Here is a 20,640-nt window from a genome sequence, read left to right on the forward strand (position 1 = left end):
TCCCTTGGAGGCTAAGGATCTGTGTGTGCTTTCCTGTTTTTAATGGCATTCTTTTACCTTTTGTTCTTAAGGTTAAGCGGTATAGCAAGTTTAATAAATTGTAATTAGATATTAGAGTATCTACTTAATGTAATTCTCTCTGTAATTTATTCCAGTATTCTGGATCTATAAAACTTGAAGCCCTATTTCTTCATCTCACTCCTGGATAATCAGCCAATGCTGGAATTTGCAATAGACAACAAAAAGAGGGTCCCAGAGTGCAGCTTGGAGCACAGTGATATAATTTACCAGATATTTTAATTATTGAAAAAGCAAAACCTGAAAAATCATGATTTAAATCTTTGGTTCTCAAACCTGTCCTGGAAACGATCTCCAGCCTGACTGGATTTCTGGAAATCCAAAATGAACAGTCATTAAAAAGAGATCTGCATGCATTGTGGATATCCTGAAAACCTGACTGCTTAGGAAGTTTCTAGAACAGACTTGGAAGCCACTGATTTAAATCAACATTCATTTATAGGAAGCCAATTAAGTTTTCAAAGTGGGAGATGTGCCCTGTCCCATTTATTGCCTCCAAATAAATATCTAGCTACCATATTTTGGATCATCTGAAATTTGTGCTTCTTCTACACTGTCTCCTATGTGACAAACATATTTGATTCTGCTGGAAAAGGTATAAAGCAAGAATGTCAGGTCATAAATACAATGAAATACCAATGTTACACCCTCTAAGAGGTCCTACTTAGCTAGAAAATAAACACCTAAGACTAGAAAACCAAAAAAATTATTATAAAAATTCAACTGACTGCTGCAAAGGGCAAGAAAAGTATACAAAACGGAAGACAAATTTTTAAATGTATAAGTCTAATTAAATCTGTAGGTCAATAGAATAAAAAAGTGAATTAACACCAGCTGTATGGAGCCCAGAAAAACAGGGTGCTGAAAAAAGCATGTTCAGTAAAAGGGCTCACCAGCAGAATTAGCTATCGCACCACTCCTTGTACTTACCTTCTTGTGTAATACATATGGAGCCACACCCCATTCCTACACGGAGAGCATCCACTCCAGCATCAATAAGGTTCTTAGCTTGAGCTGCTGTCACCACTGTGGAATCAAACAAGAAAGGAAAATGAATGGAAGCTTGAGTATGCACTCCTATAGGAAAAACAAAAGCATTTTAGTTTATCTAATACTTTAAAAGTCCTAGGCTGATATTGTGGCCCCAGACACAGCACTCAACTATTGGGGCCAGCTGTGGTGGCTGCAGTGGTAGCTTCTGCAAGCCAACAAGTGGCACAAGAGTGCTTTAGGAGGCAATCCTTCAGCCACCAAAATTGCTTACTTGTAATAATGGAAGGACGGATTAGCATTACAATAAAAATCAGACTAATGGGTGGATAACATCTGATGTCATTGACAAGGATCTCTCAAAGATTTTGAGCATGTATGGGAATTCCTTTCGCAAGTCCCCTTAGTCTACTGCAAAGCTTAGGAGCCAATTCCCCAGGAAACCCGGTGGGTATGCATGCCTGATTTATCCCGCTGTCAAAAGCCCCTTGTGATGGGTAAGCAACTTTGTTTTGTTCTTTTATAAGAAGGAATCATAGGCAACCTGGACAGATACATTAAGTCGGGGAGGAGGAACTCACTATTGAACAGAGAGACCATGGAGAACTGCTTGTCTAATTGTCTAGACCACAATGAAGTTAAAAAAAGGGACTAGATGGCTAAGTTATAGCTCTACAGGTTTTTTCAATTAAAAAAAATTAGAGATGAGCAACTATTGTAATTATGGCTCTGATTATATATGTTTTGACTGTACTATACTGTTAGGCCATAGCAAAGTGATTTGCTAACCTGTTTGATAACTTTTCAAGCTAAAGTTTCTAATCTGTTTGGATAAAATGACATGAAGAGCTGAGTGACAGGCAGAATGGCTATATTATTCTTTTCATAAGAAAGTTGGTTGTTTTTTAGTCAATTGTCTGTAAGGGCTCTTTACCTTTGTGCGCAAGGCCTTTGGGAGAGAGTGGGAAGCACTGTTAAGTTGATTCATGATGAGCTTGCCCTACATTTGGGGATAAAAGTAAAGGTAACCTGTAGCTAGGAAGTCCCAGTTCTTGAGGATTAGATATTCTGCTTGTCCTTTCTAGCAAGTTACCAACATTCCTAGGCAATATTTCTTTACTTCTTAAAATCACAACCTAGCCATCAGAACTTGTTCCTTGTGGCTAATCTGAGAACCCCAGAATTACTTTATATTTGATGTTTCACCTCATCAAAAGCTCAAGGTGAATTACAATAAAGCTAATACACAATCCAGAAAGCACTTAACATCTCTTCCTACTTCATCAGACAATTTAACTCTTAAGCATACAATATTTCCTAAAAAATAAAATAAAATTAAAAAAACAAAAACAAACAAGCATTCAAAAAATTTATTAAAATGTTCCTAGAATGCAGAGACAGCTCTTGCTATCCAGCTGGGAAAAAACATTGTCTGGAGCCAAAGAATGAAGCAGACTGCATTGGAAACATCAAGGAATTCCTAAAACTGAGCATTTTTATTGCGTGTCCTTTGATACCACCATTTTATTGGACCCCTGAAAATGACGTGTTGATCGAAACACAGACCATGTTGGGTCCCATATTCTGTAAAAAGTGATTTGAACACAACAAACTATTTGCTTTAAATATACTTTGACAGAGGTCCAACAGCAACTAATTCCACAATTTAGGCTCTTAGATTTCAAAAGATCCTTTACATGTAATCTCCAATTTAACCGTGTCTCAGTGTCTCTCAAACTGTGCGACACAGCAGTGGTGTGCTCTGAAGAGATTCTGGGTATGCAACGAGAGATTTCAGAATTTTACGTTATTTTTAAAAATTCCCTTTCTACTCCGGCGTTTTGACATTTGACATGGTTGCATCAGCTGGTCATCTGGGAGGCACGAGATGCCGGAAGGGCTAGGAAGCGAAAGATATTGTTCTTGAATATCTGGGAGCCATATCTGCAAGCCTTGCATCCAAAGGGCCGCAGTGCAGTCTTAAGATGGGCGCCTTAATCTGGATGCTCAGTTAGTCGGGCTGGGAGAGCAATGCTGCAGACTGGTGAGGCGGGGTGGAGAGTACCTTTGGGGGAATGGAAGGGGGGTTGGTGGGGTATTGCACAGTTCTGACACTTAGTCAAGGCTAGGGTAAGAGGATTGGGTGCAGGGAGGGGTGGTGTGGCATCTCCGAGTCCAGGGCCTCGGAGTGCCTTCCGCCTCCTTATTTTTGCTCGCCCAATGTTCAGTAGGATGGGGGGGAGTTTAGATGATGTTACCTTTCTTGTGTACATGCTTGTTATATTCTGATATATGATGATGCATCATTGTTTGTACTGTGCACCCTTGGGGTGCCCTGGTGTTGTGTTTGCTGTTTGCATCAATAAAAATTGTTTGAACCTAAAAATTCCCTTTCTAAGTATACACTAGAAAGATGACAATTGTGTGTTGCATACGCAACAGTCTGTCAATGTTATGAGCATCTGTATGCATAAGGATACAACCACCCAGAGAAGGCTCATTTTTTGCCATGATTGGTCCTTGAAAACTAACATCAAGTAATTTTATTTTAATTTTCTATGCAGTAGTTATCCTAACTTGAGCAACAAAGCAATCAAGACTTTGTTACCGTTTGGATTTTATCTTTGCAAGCTTGGATTTTCAGCTCTGACAGAAATTAAAACAAAAAAAAACAAAAAAAAAGAACGACTGCAGATGGTGGATGATGAAATGTGTGTTTGCTTGACTATTGAGCCACATACATTTTGAGTTAATTTGCACTCAAAAATAAGCACATCTATCGCATTGATTAGCAATTCTATTCTATCTACTTTAGTTTCACCATTGTTACAATTACCAATACATAGCTTAAAAGAACTTTCTCTTCTTCTTTTCTTCTTTTAAATATCTTTTTTGTGACGCACATAGAGGGGGGGTAATGAAAATAATTTCTACATAATATGTTATAATATGTTATACAATATGTAATGTATGAATGAAAAGTAATAGAAGGGTGGGGGGAGGGAGAGGGGATAAAAATATATTTAGAATATGATGTATTAGATATAAAAATGATATTGTGTATTTATCAATTGTATTTTAATATTTTGTACACTTTATGTAAAATTTGAAAATTAAAAATAATATATGAAAAGTAATAGAAGGGTGGGGGGAGGGAGAGGGGGAAAAATATATTTAGAAATATGATGTATTAGATATAAAAGTGATATTCTGTATTCATCAATTGTATTTTAGTATTTTGTACACTTTATGTAAAATTTGAAAATAAAAAATAATAAGGAAAAAAAAAAAAAAAAAAAAAAGAACTTTAAATAAATAATTCTCAAATTTCATTTTTTGTTGGTTTTGCAATTTTATAATTATAATGTGCTGTAAAAAACTTTTGCTCTGTTTAGTTTGCCAGAGCTAAAAAGTCTAAGAGCTGGAGAAATTAGGTTATTACCTGCTAATTTTTTCTCTTATAGTCCCTCCAGACTGGCACAGAACAGCACAGTTACTTACCATAACAGGTGTTATCCAGGGACAGCAAGCAGATATTCTTAACTGATGGGTAACGGCACTGACGAAGCCCCGGTACGGACAATTTTAGAGTGATTGCACTCTAAGAACTTAGAAAGTTCTAGCTAGGCCGCACCGCGCATGCGCGAGTGCCTTCCCGCCTGACGGAGGCGCGCGGTCCCCAGTTAGGATAAGCCAGCTAAGAAGCCAACCTGGGGAGGTGGGTGGGACGCAAGAATATCTGCCTGCTGTCCCTGGATAACACCTGTTACGGTAAGTAACTGTGCTTTATCCCAGGACAAGCAGGCAGCATATTCTTGACTGATGGGTGACCTCCAAGCTAACAAAAAGAGGGATGGAGGGAAGATTGGCCATTAGGAAAATAAATTTTGTAAAACAGATTGGCCGAAGTGTCCATCCCGTCTGGAGAATGCATCCAGACAATAATGAGATGTGAAAGTATGAACTGAGGATCAAGTAGCAGCCTTGCAGATTTCCTCAATAGGAGTTGATCTGAGGAAAGCTACAGATGCTGCCATAGCTCTAACCCTATGGGCCATGACAGAACCTTCCAGTGTCAGTCCGGTCTGAGCATAACAGAACGAGATGCAAGCAGCAAGCCAATTGGATAGCGTACGTTTAGAAACAGGATGTCCCAACTTATTGGGATCAAAGGACAGAAAAAGTTGGGGAGACGAACTGTGGGGCTTAGTGCGCTCTAAATAATAAGCCAAAGCACGCTTACAATACAAAGTATGCAAAGCCTTTTCTCCAGGATGAGAATAAGGTTTCGGGAAGAATACAGACAGGACAATGGACTGGTTAAGATGAAAGTCAGATATAACCTTAGGGAGGAACTTTGGATATGTAAGCAGAACCACCTTGTCATGGTGAAAGACTGTGAAAGGTGGATCGGCAACTAGTGCATGTAACTCACTGACCCTCCTGGCAAATGTGAGAGCAATAAGGAAGACCACTTTCCAAGTGAGAAATTTGAAATGAGCTGTGGCCAATGGTTCAAAAAGGAGGCTTCATTAAGGCGGAAAGAACCACATTAAGATCCCAGATCACAGGAGGGGGCTTGAGAGGTGGTTTCACATTGAAAAGTCCCTGCATGAATCTGGAAAGGCAAGAGGTTTTCCGTGAATTGGCTCATGAAAAGCAGTAATGGCACTGAGGTAGACTCTGATAGAAGTGGATTTGAGGCCAGAGTCAGACAAAGAAAGGAGATAATCCAACACCAGTTCTACTGCTAGCTAAGTTGGATCATGATGATGCAGAAGGCACCAGGAAGAAAACAGAGTCCACTTCTGTTGATAGCATTGAAGAGTGACCGGCTTCCTGGAAGCATCAAGAATAGAACGGACAGGCTGAGAAAGAAGTGAATGAGCCGAGGTCAGCCCGAGAGATACCAAGCTGTCAGGTGCAGAGATGGTAGGTTGGGATGTAGAAGGGATTGCTGATGCTGAGTAAGCAGAGAAGGAAACAGTGAAAGAAGTATGGGCTCCCTGGAACTGAGTTGAAGCAGAAGGGTTCCAATGCTGCCTGAGCCACCGTGGAGCGATGAGAATCATGGTGGCTTGTTCCCTCTTGAGCTTGAACAAGGTCCGCAACATTAGAGGTAGAGGAGGAAATGCATAAAGGAATAGATTGGTCCAATCCAGGAGAAACGCATCTGCTGCCAGACGGTGAGGAGAGTAGAGTCTGGAGCAAAATTGGGGCAGTTGATGATTGTGAGGAGCTGCAAAAAGGTCCACCTGAGGGGTGCCCCATTGAGCAAAAATGGACTGGAGAGTTATGGGATCGAGAGTCCATTCGTGGGGCTGTAGAATTCTGCTGAGACTGTCTGCTAAGGAATTCTGTTCTCCCTGGATGTAGACAGCTTTCAGGAACAAATGGCAAGCTGTCGCCCAAGACCAAATCTTTTGGGCCTCCTGACACAACAGGCGAGAGCCCGTTCCACCCTGTTTGTTGATGTAGTACATTGCTACTTGATTGTCTGTGCAAAGTAGTAAAACTTGAGGAAAGAGGAGATGCTGAAAAGCCTTGAGGGCATAAAACATCGCTCTGAGTTCCAGGAAATTGATGTGATGTTTCTTTTCCTGGGCAGTCCAAAGACCTTGAGTTTGGAAATCATTCAAGTGAGCTCCCCAGGCATAGGGGGAGGCTTCTGTGGTGATGATCAGATGATGAGGAGGCAGATGGAACAGGAGGCCTCTGGAGAGATTGTAAGATTTCAACCACCATTGCAGAGATTGACGAAGAGATGATGTCACAGATGTGTGTCATGAGCAAGGATCCGTCGCCTGGGACCACTGGGTAGCTAGGGTCCATTGAGGAGTGCGCAGGTGAAGACGTGCGAAGGGGGTGACATGAACTGTCGAGGCCATGTGACCCAAGAGTATCATCATTTGTTTTGCAGAGATGGACAGCTGTGAAAGCACCTGCTGACAAAGATGAAGAAGGGTTTGAAGGCGATTGGGTGGAAGAAACGCCCTCATGAGAACAGTGTCCAAGATCGCTCTGATGAACTGAAGCCGCTGAGTGGGGAAGAGATGCGACTTGGGCAGATTGATCTCGAAACTCAGAAGTTGGAGAAAGAGGATGGTCTGATTGGTGGCTTGAAGTACTTCCTGAGATGAAGGAGCCTTGATTAACCAGTCGTCCAGGTAAGGGAAGACTTGAAGATGGTGAGAGCGTAGGAAAGCGGTCACCACAATGAGACACTTTGTGAATACCCTGGGAGAGGAAGCAAGACCGAAGGGTAACACTTTGTACTGGTAATGACAGCGATTGATCATGAAGCGGAGATACTGTCTGGAGGCCAGATTGACTGGGATGTGAGTGTAGGCCTCTTTGAGATCGAGGGAGCATAGCCAGTTGCCTTGAGTGAGAAGAGGATAAAGTGTGGCCAGAGAAAGCATTTTGAACTTTTCTTTGACCAAGCATTTGTTGAGATCTCGGAGATTTAGTATGGGTCTGAGGTCCCCGTTTTATTGGGGAACCAAGAAAGTAGCGGGAGTAGAATCCCTGCCCCTTCTGATCTAGAGGAACTTCCTCTATGGCGTTCAGAAGAAGAAGGGATTGGACCTCCTGAAGGAGGAGGGAGGACTGAGGTGTGTTCAAAGCAGACTCTTTTGGAGGACTTTGGGTGGGAAGAGTCTGAAAATTGAGAGAATAGCCGTGGCGAATGATGTTTAGAACCCACTGGTCTGAAGCGATGATCTCCAATGGCTGATGAAAATGGAAAGACATCCTCCTATGGGTTGAGGCAGAAGGGTTGATGGTAGAAGACTGGCTAGGCCCTGGAGAATGAAGTCAAAAAGGTTGAGTGGACTTCAGTTGTGCAGGAGGTTTCACTTGTTGCTGCTGTTGTGCACGAGGTTGTTGACGTTGCTGCTGACGCTGGCGTCTAGGCTGCTGAGGAGCAGGTGGTAATGGTCTAGCAGAATAACAGCGCTGAAGGCAGATTGTTGGCGAAAGGGCCGGACAGGTGGAGGCTGCTTCTTGTTCTTGAGAAGAGTGTCCCAGTGAGTCTCATGTGTCGACAATTTCTGTGTGGTGGAATCAAGAGAGTCACCAAATAACTCATCCCCGAGGCAAGGAGCATTGGCAAGGCGATCTTGGTGGTTGATATCAAGCTCCGAAACCCTGAGCCAGGCCAGACGGCGCATAGCCACAGCCATCGCCGTAGCCCTCGAGGTGAGTTCAAAGGTGTCGTAAATGGAACGAACCATGAATTTGCGAAGCTGCAAGAGACTGGAAGTGTATTGGCGGAAAGCAGTGAGTTTCCGTTCAGGTAAGTATTTTTCAAAAGAAGCCAGTTGCTGAATAAGGTGCTTCAAATAAAAGGAAAAATGAAAGGCATAATTACCGGATCTATTGGCAAGCATAGCATTTTGGTATAAACGCTTGCCAAACTTATCCATGGCCTTCCCCTCTCTGCCAGGAGGGACAGAAGCATAGACACTAGAGCCCGCCGACTTCTTGAGAGTTGACTCAACCAATAAAGACTCATGCGGAAGCTGAGGTTTGTCAAAGCCTGGAATTGGAATGACTTTATATAAGGTATCCAACTTGCGAGGAGCACCAGGGATGGTTAAGGGAGTCTCAAGATTTTTATAGAAAGTCTCCCTCAAAATATCATGGAGGGGTAATTTAAGAAATTCCTTTGGAGGCTGATCAAAATCCAAAGCGTCAAGGAATGCCTTAGATTTCTTGGATTCAGCTTCCAAAGGAATAGAAAGAGATTCACACATCTCCTTTAAAAAGGAGGTAAAGGAGGAATGTTCCAGCCTAGAAGAAGGTTCCCGCAGAGAAGGGTCCTCCTCAACCGAAGAAACCTCATCCTCAGAGAGCAAGGGCTCTTCAGAGTCGTCCCACAGATCAGGATCCCATACCTGGGAAATACGACCCCGGGAGTCTGGTGTCGAAGGCTCAGTGTGTCGGGTCTTGGGAACCGACTTCCCGGAGCGCAAGGAGGCGGCACCAGGAGATGTTAAAGGTTGTCGATGCCAGGACTGATTGGACATAAGTGAGGGCTCAGTTGTTTGAACAGCCCGATGAAGACCTCTCGGTTCCGCAGACAGCACCGGCATGGAAGCCGAAGAGGCAGAGTGGACCGGTACCGACAGAGTGGAAGCCGACAATAGTGGCTGCTCCACGGTCGGTACCGGCGGCTCAGACCGGACCGGAACTGGAAGGGTCGGTGCCAACAGAGCAGGAAGAAGCTGCTGCAATTGCTCTTTAAGTTGGACTTGAAGGACAGCCGCAATATGGTCATCCAAGGAAGGCACCGGTATCGCTTTCTTTTTCTGCGATGCTGCTCGACGGCCAGAGGATGAGGAGGCCGAGGGGGTTGCACTCACCTCTTTAGGGGCGGAGCGTTTACGGGGGCGCCTCGAGGTCGGCAGGACTGGACTCTCTGCCACAGCGACTGGAGGACGCTCCAGGGAGGGAGGCTTCTTAGCCAGCTTACCTGTAGGGTGCGACGCCGTAGCGGTGTCGAAGAAGTGGGAGCCGGTTGAGAAACTGTCGACGCTGGAGTCGATGCCGATGGATCAGTCATCTCGGCATCGAACAGTAGTTTCTGTTGAAGCTGCCTGTTTTTCAAAGTGCGCTTCTTTAAAGTAGCACAACGGGTGGAAGCCCTGTGACCCGGACCCAAGCACTGCAGACACCAATTGTGCGGGTCAGCAAAATGGGCGCACGCACCGTTGGCACTTTTTGAATCCTGGCTGAGGGGGCATGAAGGTGAACACGACCTCCGCCAAATCGAAAGCGGAGGCTTCGATGGTGAAAACAGGCCCCGCCGGGGCGAACTCGAAAAAAGAAAAGAAAAATGTTTGGGGTTTTTTTGAAGAGAGAGTAAGGAAAAAAGAAGATAAACTGTAAGAAGAAAAAATACGCGAGCGGGAAGACAAGCAAAAAATATTTCAACGACCGTTGAAAAAAACGCGTCTTCTTAGCTCCGCAGAAACTAAGAAACTGGGGACCGCGCGCCTCCGTCGGGCGGGAAGGCACTCGCGCATGCGCAGTGCGGCCTAGCTAGAACTTTCTAAGTTCTTAGAGTGCAATCACTCTAAAATTGTCCATACCGGGGCTCCGTCGGTGCTATCACCCATCAGTTAAGAATATGCTGCCTGCTTGTTCTGGGATAAAGATGGGTTTCCATTCCTCTGCCAGCAGGTGGAGACAGACATAATAACTTTTGGTATCAATACAAGTGGGTTGTGCAGTCCCATCTATAATCAGTCTGATGAATAGCCAAGTAGAAAACTAGCTAAGCTGACCAAGAAACATATCAACTCCCCACACAAGTGGAAAAAAAGAAAATGTTGGGATACTGATTAGAACTAAAATCTGCCAAAACGTCCCACAGTTCGCCAGCTAAACCAGCCGATCCAAATGCCACTGCTCTTATGATACTCCAACAACAAAGACAAAACCAAAAACACACTCTTCGCAAATAAACACTGAAACAAAACAGACAGAGCGGGGTCTGTGCCAGTCCAGAGGGACTAAAAGAAATAAAATTAGCAGGTAAGAACCTAATTTCTCCTTCTTTAGCGTCCCTCCAGACCAGCACAGAATGGAGGGGACGTACCAAAGCAGTACTCAAAGATGGGTGGGACCCCCAAAAGGCTGCCACAAACATAAGCTCGCCGAACATCACATCACGACGTGCCTGAACATCCACCTGGTAGTGGCGAACAAAGGAATGGCGAGAAGACCAAACTGCCACCTTACAGATATCCCACAGGAGGCACCAGAGAGGACTCAGCCCAAGAGGCTGCCTACCCTGAGTGGAATGAGCTTTGAGAAACTCCGGAACAGGTTTCTTCTGAAGAAGGTATGCCAAAGCGATAGCCTTCTTGATTCAGCGCGCAATGGTAGCTTTAGAAGCACAGTTCCCCTTACAAGGGCCCGCGAGTAGCACAAAAAGATGATCCGACTTAAGGAACTCCTGAGTCCACTGAACGTAAGCGAGAAGGACCCTATGAACATCCAATTTGCGCAACTACTTCTGCTCTATAGAGCCCTCCTGACTATCAAAGACTGGGAGGTCAATGGACTAGATGACATGAAAAAGAGAAACCTTAGGAAGAAAGGAGGAACTGGCCACATCACAACTCGCTCCCTAGAGAACTCCAGAAAAAGGAGGCTGATGTGAAAAGGCCTCCAGTTTGGAAGCACGTCGCACAGAAGTAATGGCCACCAAGAACACAGCCTTAAGAGTAAGGTCCTTCAAAGTGAAAGAGCCGAGAGGCTCAAAGGGAGGACAAATAAGCACGGAAAGAACCAAATTGAGATCCCAGGCCAGAACCGAAGGACGAACTGGAGGCCGGAGTAATTTAGCTGCTTGCAGGAAATGGACCACATCCGGGAAGAGGCCAAACACTGACCACGCAATAGACCTCAAAAAGAAGACAACCATCGGTGGAGTCTCGACTCTCGTCAGGGGTAGAGTCTGGCTATGGACAACGCCAAGCGAAAAGGCACGCCTGGCATCTTCCACTGTGCGCGCACCACATCCCAAATATCACGATGTGTAGGGAAAGAGCAGGATGTTGAATGGATCCCTCTAAGCAGAGGGTCCATAATGCTTCCTCATCAAAATGCAAAACCAAAGACACCTGTAGAATAAAGCTCCTGCAGCTCTTCCTGGTGAAAAATGAATACAACCGATGCATCCTTGCCAACCGGTGACTCCAAAAATCCTCCATGCACATCATCTGACTCCTCTAGAGGATCTTGGGGAACTACCCTAAGGTCTAAGTCCTCATCCAGCGAAGCCGGATCAGCCAGAAAAAATCCTCATCCCAAGTCACCCAAGGGCGCTTGGATGATGGCTGGGGAGATTGGACGGAGGCAACCGGCGCAGAAAATTGAACTGGGGCGGCTGTGAAAGGCAAAGATCCATGGGACAGAAGAAGGACCCCCCAGCTGCCTGTAAATAAGCCTTGTACATGGCTAAAACAAAATCAGGGCAAACCCCCCTTCCCCCCAGCAGCAGCCCCAAAGTCACTGCAGGGGCAGAAGAAACAGCTAAGACCTGTTCCTGTCTCTCTAAAATAGGAGGAAGGTCACCTGAGGCCGTAGGCAAAATGGTAGGGCTTGCTGCCAAAGCTAAGGGAATGCCCGCCGATTAACTGTCTCCTGAAAGCAAAGAAGCCCGACTAGACCCAGCCGTAATGCAAAATTACCTGAAACAGCCACTGCAGCAGGAAGGAAATCCCCAGTAACCCTGGCGGTCGAACCTTTATCTCCCTGAATGTTGGGGTCATGGGCGGCAGGGGAAGAACGGTCTTCTCCAGCACTCCCCTTCTCCAGCATGTACACAGAGGAACCCTACATGTCGGTACCCAAAACTAACACTGGTTCCCTCTCAAAGCGGCTGGAACACTTCGCACACATCCCAACAGCATCCACTGTTTGGCGCACACAGAAATGCACTTCTGTTCTTTTTTTAAAGTGCTCATAACGTACTTACAGGAGACCTACACACAAAATAGCTGCAGAAAAACGGCTGCCTCGAGCTTTTACAATTAATATGAGCTATTTTTGTTTTAAATCTTACAGAAAAACACAGGAGAGTCAAATCCACAAAACCAATACTCAGACACGATGGAGTGGATAAGTCCAAATAAAGACTGGTGAACTCTGGATATTTCACAAAATATGTCCATATTTATTGAATTAAAGAATTTTGTGAAATATCCAGAGTTCACAAGTCTTTATTTGGACTTATCCACTCCATCGTGTCTGAGTATTGGTTTTAAATCTCACAGCCCACAGCTGTAAAACCAATTGAGCAGATCCCACAGGCACTCTAACCTGAACCTGAAGAATGATCAGGTGTACAGTTGAGGCTCTTCCAGCAATAAAAAATTGGGGAGGTAGGGAAAATGGGGGGAGGAACTCAACCTTTTTGAGTGTGGCAGCCCTGAGGTTGGCAGGACTGAGAGGGTTCCCAAAGCTCAATCCAACAACACAAGATAAAAGTCACTAATCAGATCCAAAAGGCCCTAACTAGCTAAAGGAAAGACTGTAACAAGTTTACCATTCTACTTGCTGGAGACCGAGAACAGACTGATTGTAGCTGGGACTGCAAAGCCCACTTGTACTGATGCCAAAAGTCTTTATAGGGGTTTTCCATTTTTTTTTTTTCTTTTAGGAGAAAGCCAAGGCAGCTCTTCTTTGCTAAATAAGGTCACAGACTACCAAAAAGCAATTCTAACATCTTACTGGATTTAAAAAAAAAGTATATATACATATTCAAAGACCATATTAATATATAGCTTTCAGAGTTTCCGGCTCCTGAAGGCTAATGTGCAACATCAATATATTCTTTTCCCCCTCATAGCTGTGCTATTTTTCTTTTTTTTTGTTTGTTCGTTATTGTTGTTGCATAGACACACAAGAAACTGCAAGCCCACACTGAAGAAACAGCCTAAGTGTCCTGTTTTGTCCTCACATTTGAGCCAAAGAAGGAGATGAAAATAGGGTAGGCAAAGACTAAAGGGAGAGAATTATAACCCCTTCATGGCTTGTGAAGGACCTGGCCACTCACCATTCCCACCAACTACCTGCAGCTCAGGGTATTTCTGTTTGATGTCATGGATCATGTTAATCTGATAGACTGAGTTTCCCTGAGATGAGTCCTGCAAGAATGGCAAAGGGAAAAGAAAATGGAGGTTAGAAAGGGAAACAATAAACAGATGGCTAAAGATACAGCAGTGAGGGCATAGCTTTCATTTCAGCCTCGTGTCAGCCTGCAGGAGCATTTTTTCCATCAAATCTCATCCTCGCATCCTTGTGTATGAATTTATCAGCTCCACGACAAGCCAAAAACTCTAGGGCTACTAGTTGGGTTTCTGCTGGGTGTTTGTGACCTTGATTGGCCACTATGGAAACAGGATATTGGACTAGATGGTCCACTAGCCTGACCCAGTATGGCTATTCTTATGTTTTTAGGAGATAAACACTAGTACCCTGTGCTGCGTAGAGACATGGAGATGGCTCTATTTGTATAATTTCCAGAAAAACTCTCAATTTTGCTGTCTCTTGCATGTCTACATATGAAGTCAAGACATCACTGGTCATGGGAATGCGTTAAGTGACAACAAAATTGTGAGTGGGGTAAATTGGAAAAGATCTTACATGGAGATGTCAGGGTAGATTCTGAACCCTCATTACATTTTCCAATCAGGCGGCTAATGGAAAAGCTCTTTTGGAAACACTCAATATACTCTGCTAATCTATACAGAATCAATTAAGCCAGATAAGCAAGCAAAGCACAAGGAGTCCTCCTATACAGGATCCTAGGTAATGGATTGATACTGCTGATGTTCTAGACTATTATCTGCTGGAACCAAGAACTGCAAGAATTCCTTCAAAGTTATTCATATTCCCAAACCATAAATTGGTTAGCAGCATAGACTGATGTCTCTAGCTTGCAAACTGGCTCCTGTACCAAAAGGCACAATCACAAAAATGGGTCACTTAACTGGGTGTCAAATGGATAGGTTCTTCTGGAAAGGATATTTAAAACAACTTTCACTTCCCATGACCATTCATTCATGCCAAGCCCAGCTCCCCTCAGTTACATTTAACTTTGAAATGAGAACTGAGGGAGAGGAAGGAGAAAAAATTAGGTCTTACTCAATAATTTTCTTTCCATTAGGCCTTCACACTATTCCAGACCAGTGGGATAGTCCTGTCCATTGACTAGGAGGTGGAGACAGAACCCACAAAGAAGAGCTGCCAATATAGGTCCTACCTGACTACAGCCCTTCAGTATTTTCATCAACAAGCAGAGTGAGTCTAGGAAGAGACAAACTACTACCAGTGTTCATGCTGCCTCTGCCACATTTACAGCTCTTAATCGCTTCTTTTAAAGCGAGGATGAACTCAATCCACCCACAAGTAGGCAAGTAACAAATGTAAAGTCTAACGGCGCTCCAATCCACAAACACAGAAAAAAAAAGGGAGGGCCTCTGGAATAGTGTGAAGGACTAATGGAAAGAAAATTATCAGGTAATACCTAATTTCTCCTTCCACAGCATCCTTCCTATCATTTCAGACCAGTGGATGTCCAAAAGTATACCCCCATCTAGCGAGGGCCATTGGAGCCACTGCCCTTAACACTTTCATTCCAAAATGAATGTCCGAAGGCGCCCTCATATCCATCCAGTAATGAATAGATGACCAGGTGGCTGCCTTGCAAATATCTGCTGGAGACAACAGCACCGATTCAGGCCATGATGATGCCATCCGCCTAGTAGAATGGGCCTGTAACTGGGCCAGAGGTTGCTTCCCCGACATCAAACATGCTGAACCAAAAGGCTGTGCAACCACGCGTCTTGACTGCCCAAAGAACAAACAACTGATCCGACCTCCGGAAGTCACCGATGACCTCCAAATATATGACAAAAGCTCAACGAATGTCCAGGAGATGCAAATTCTCAAACTGGGTGCCACAATTTTCTTTTTTCAAGGAGAGAAGTGCCACCGATTAAGGTGAAATGATGACACCACCTTTGGAAGAAAGGACGGAATTGCCCATAGACACACCCCTGCCTCGATAAAGCGCAGAAAAGGGTCCCGACATAACAATGGAGAGGAGATTGGAATAGTAGGCCTCTGGATGGGTTGAGACACCAGTGAAGTAATTGCTGAAGTTCTGAGGTGACTGATGGCGTGCAGAGAGGGAGACTGTAGCCTATATCCATTGGGAGGATAGAGTTCACTGTGGCACTCTAAGATGAAGACATGCAAACAGAACTACGCATAAGGTGGATGCCATGTGACCTAGAAGGTGTAACATCTGTCTTGCCTTGAGATATGTTTATGATGAGACTGTTTGGCAGAGGAGCAGGAGATTGTCAAACCTCTGCTGAGGTAGGAAAGCTCGAGTTTGGGTGGTGTCTAGGAGGGCTCCTATGACTAGCTTAAGCCAAGGAGAGTTGTGATTTCAGGTTGTTGACTGCGAATCCCAGGAATTCCAGGAGACAAATCATAAAATTGGTGGCCTCATGAGCCAGAATCAGCAAGGAAGTTTTGAATAATCAGTCATCTAAGCAGGAGTAGACATGAAACCCATAATTGCACAAAGTCACAGCCACTACTATCAGACTCTTGGTAAAGACTCTCAGAGCAGAAGCAAGGCCAAACGGCAGTACTCTGTACTGGAAGTGTCGCGATCCCACCCAAAATCGTAGGCATTGCAAAACCAATCATCTCTTCCAGTAGGGGTAAGAGTTGCCCAAAAAAACATGCAAATTCTCTCATTTACTAAATATTTGTTGAGAGCACAGAGATCTAGTATTGGACGGAAATCTCCGGTCTTTTTGGGAATCAAAATATTTGGAGTAAAGCCTTCAAGCCCCACTCCTTTGGTGGAACTGGTTGTACTGCTTTGAGGTGAAGAAGGGCTGAAAGCTCCTGGTGAAGCAGAGATTCTAGAAGGAGTTGAAAGTAAAACACTTTTGGAGGGTGGGTTGGAGGCTTTTTCAGAAGGTGAAGGGCACATCCTTGAGAGACTACTTGAAGGACCCATTTGCCTGATGTGATGTGGGTCCAGCATGGATTAACAATGGATCTGATATTTCCTTCCTCCACACCCAGTAACTGTGTTGGAAAAGAGAGAAGTTGGCTATGCTCTCTATGAGAAAGTCAAAAAGACTGCTGAGACTTTGAAGGAAGAAATGTTTGCTGTTTTTGCAGTTGACGAGGGCGCCTATGAGTAGAGTGGTGTGAGGAGGAGACAGGCTGAGAAAAACTATGCCTAGATGGATAATAAAGTCATCGTTGATAAGGAGCAGAGTACTTTTGTGACTGCTGTGTAGATGGAACAGATTATACTTTGGACAAGTGTTGTCAAACAGTCAAGTATACTTCTTTATCTTTTCAGTAGCTTAGTCTATTCGGTCCCCTATACATGGGATATTTGACAGATGGTCTCGGACATTGGGCTCTACACAGAGCCATGTCTGTGCATAGCAACAGAAACTGCTGATGTTCTGGATAAGATGTCAAAGGCATCAAAAAACAGACATCACCATGTATTTTATAGTTCCAAAAATAATCTTTGTTAAGGTGCTGGGAAAACTTCCTGTTGGTCTGAAGGAAGGTATTGCTGGAAGTTTGGCACTTGCTGAATTAAAGACTTTAGATAAAAAGTCATATGGAAATTATAATTCAGTATATAGTTAGTGAGCATGGATGATTGAAACATTCATCTACCAAACCTGTCCAAGGTCCTGCCTTTTCTCCCAGGGGGAGCGGTGGCATAAGAACGTAAAATTAAAGGTCGGCAAAGCTATGGGTCCGGATGGGATCCATCCCAGGATTTTGAGGGAGATCAGAGAGGTTTTGGCAGTTCCACTTAAAGATTTGTTCAATAAATCCCTTGAAACGGGAGTGGTTCTGTGGGATTGGAAAAGAGCGGATGTGGTTCCTCTTCACAAAAGTGGTCGCAGAGATGAAGCAGGAAACTACAGGCTAGTAAGCTTTGCTTAAGTGATTGGGAAAAATAATGGAAGCATTGCTGAAGGAGAGGATGGTGAAATTCCTAGAATCTAATGGGTTGCAAGATCCAAGAAAACATGACTTTACTAGAGGTAAATTATGCTAAACAAATCTTATTGAATTATTTGACTGGGTGATCAGAGAATTAGATCGTGGAAGTGAGCTAGATATAATTTACTTAGATTTCAGCAAAGCCTTTGGCACGATTCCTCATAGGAGGTTCTGGAACAAACTTAGAACCCAAGGCAGTGAAATGGATTAGAAACCACTGTGGTGGTTAATGGAATTTGCTTGGGGAAAAAAAGGTGAGTAGTGAAGTACCTCAAGGATTGATGCCGGGGCCGATTCTGTTCAATATATGTTTGTGAGCGATATTTCAGAAGGGTTAGAAGGAAAGGTTTGCCTTTTTGTGGATGATACCAAGATTGGTCCTGGAGGGAGTGGAAAACATGAAAAAGGATATGCAAAAGTTGGAAGAGTGGTCTGATGGCTGGCAATTCAAATTCAGTACAAAGAAATGCAGAGTGATGCATTTGGGAAACAGAAATCTGAGGGAGATGTATGTGCTGGGAGGTGAGAAGCTGATATGCACGGAAAGGGAGAGGGACCTTGGGGTGAGTGTGAGGATCTAAAGGCAACAAAGCAGTGCGACAATAATAATAATAGCTTCATTTATATCACATCATATCTTTTCAGTTCAAGACGGTATACAGTAGTGGATAAGTACAGAGTGGATATTGAATCTTTTCAGTTCTAGACAGTACTTAGTAGTGGATGGCTACAAAATGGGATTGTGGGAACAGGTACTGAAATAGGTAAGGGGGGTAGGGAGTAGAGGGAAAGGAAGAGAGAGAGGTGGATGCAGAGGGGGGGGGAGGAAAGAAGCGGGAAGTGAGGGGCAGAGGGGTGTTAAGAATGGGTCAGGGGCTTGGAGGATCACACAAGACAGTGACTGAAGCCAGGAGGATGCTAGGCTGTATAAAGAGAGATGTAACTAGCATAGGAAAGGAGATGTTGATGCCTCTGTACAGGTTAGAGTATTCTGTTCAGTTTTGGAGACTGTGTCTGGCCAGGATATAAGACGATTTGAAGCAGTCCCGAGGAAAGCAACGAAAATGGTAGGGGGTCTGAGCAAAAAGTAGTAGTAGAAGAAACTGGAGGACCTCAACTTGTATACTCTGGAGGAGAGGAGGGACAGGGCTGATATGATATAGATATTTAAATATTTGAAAAGTATTAATTTAGTACCAAATCTTTTCCAGAGTAGGGAAATTGGTAACACTAGAGGACATAAATTGAGGTTGAGGGGTGGTAGACTTAGGAGTAATATTAGAAAATTCTTTTTCACAGAGGATGGTGGATGCCTGGAATGCTCTCCTGAGGGAGGAGGTGGAGAGGAAAACGTAACAGAATTCAAAAAAGCATGAGATGACCAGAGGATCTCAACTGCAACTGTCCAATCTAAGGACAGAACCGGGTGGACTTCTAAGGTCTGTGGCCCAGAAGAAACAAAGAAAGACAACAATTTATCATGAAATTGTAATACATTTAATTATAGGGCAGACTGGATGGACCGTTCACTGGAAAAAAGATCTCAAAGAACAATTTTCATCTCAGATAATATTAAACGATATTCCCCTTCAACAAGTAAATAAAACAAAAATATTGGGAGTAACCTTGGACCAAGAATTAAGCTATCATAATCAAATTAGTACAGTTGTCAAAAACTGTTTCAACAAATTGCGACTTATCAGATCAATAGCAAAAGTTCTTAAACCAGAAGCACTTAATATTCTCATCCACTCCCTAATCATTTCTAGGTTAGATTATTGTAATTCTTTATACTGCGGCATAACTCATAAAGAAATAAGAAGACTACAAATAATACAAAATACAGCTATAAAAATTATAACAAACTCAAAAAAATATGATCATGTTACACCTCTCTTACAAGATGCACACTGGCTACCTATTATACACAGAATTACATTTAAAATCGCATTATTAACATTTAAAATCCAACAAACACACTAGCCATTATTTCTGGACAGATTACTAATCCCTTACTCTTCATTAAGGACGCTGAGATCAACGCAACAAAACCTACTAACTATTCCTTCTTTAAAAATAATTGGGACAAGAAGAACAACTATATTTTCTGTACAAGCACCCCAACTGTGGAACAATTTACCTATTTACTTACGGAACGAAACATCACTAATCAAATTCAAATGACGTCTGAAAAGCATTCTTTATAAAGATGCATTCAATACATAGATAGTAATCGTAATAAACACAATACTTGTTCTTTAAGGAATTAAATGAGCAGAACATCAATATAGAAATTATAAGTGTTTTTAATCTTAATTCTCTTTTTTTTCTTTTCTATCAAATTATCATTAATATTAATCTGGATCTTCTTACACTCTTTATATTAAAATTTTTCTAATATTAAACCGATTAATTATTCCTAATATTACACCTCCCCTACCCTTATGTACAAACCTTAATTGTTCCTTTTTTTTTTTTTCCTTTTTTATTAATATTATAAATTATTTAAATTGTATTTCCACCTTTTACCTACATGTTTCAATTTGTATTAATAGAACATAATGATTAGTCTGTATTTTGTCTTATTTGTATTTGTATTTGTCATCCCTGGTTTCTATTGTACATTATAATTATGTAATACGCTTTGAAATATTTGATATTGTGTAAAATCAAAATTTAATAAACTTGAAACTTGAGTTATTTGGGAGTTATATTAGATACAAAGTTAACATTTAACTAGCATATCTCAACTCTTTATAAGCCTGGAATTTTCATATTTAGAAAACTTTGTACTGTTCGACCATTGATTATAAAAACTTTCCCCACATTACTCTTAGCACTTCTTATAATGCGGGTCAAATATTGTTATATCGTACTTCTTGGTGCAAATAATTTGTTCAGTAATGTGATAATGACCAATTCTGAATATACCTTCTTGGCTAGTGTCACGGACTCAAGAGCCATGCTGCAAGACCTAAGTGACCTGGATCT

General features: G+C 43.0%; 1 protein-coding gene across 5 annotated transcripts in view; it reads right to left on the reverse strand.

Moving 5' to 3' along the window:
- IMPDH1 (inosine monophosphate dehydrogenase 1) overlaps positions 1–20,640 on the reverse strand; it is a 217,126-nt gene that overhangs the window by 59,292 nt on the left and 137,194 nt on the right. For all 5 annotated transcript variants that reach the window (XM_033958852.1, XM_033958853.1, XM_033958855.1 and 2 more), the window contains exons 9-10: positions 13,640–13,730; positions 1,009–1,104 (exon numbers count right to left, since the gene is read on the reverse strand). In XM_033958852.1, the coding sequence (XP_033814743.1) occupies positions 1,009–1,104; positions 13,640–13,730 (187 nt within the window). The remainder of the gene's footprint in view (positions 1–1,008; positions 1,105–13,639; positions 13,731–20,640) is intronic.

Source organism: Geotrypetes seraphini, chromosome 9 (assembly GCF_902459505.1).
Source record: "Geotrypetes seraphini chromosome 9, aGeoSer1.1, whole genome shotgun sequence".
In the NCBI taxonomy this organism is placed as follows: Eukaryota; Metazoa; Chordata; class Amphibia; order Gymnophiona; family Dermophiidae; genus Geotrypetes; species Geotrypetes seraphini.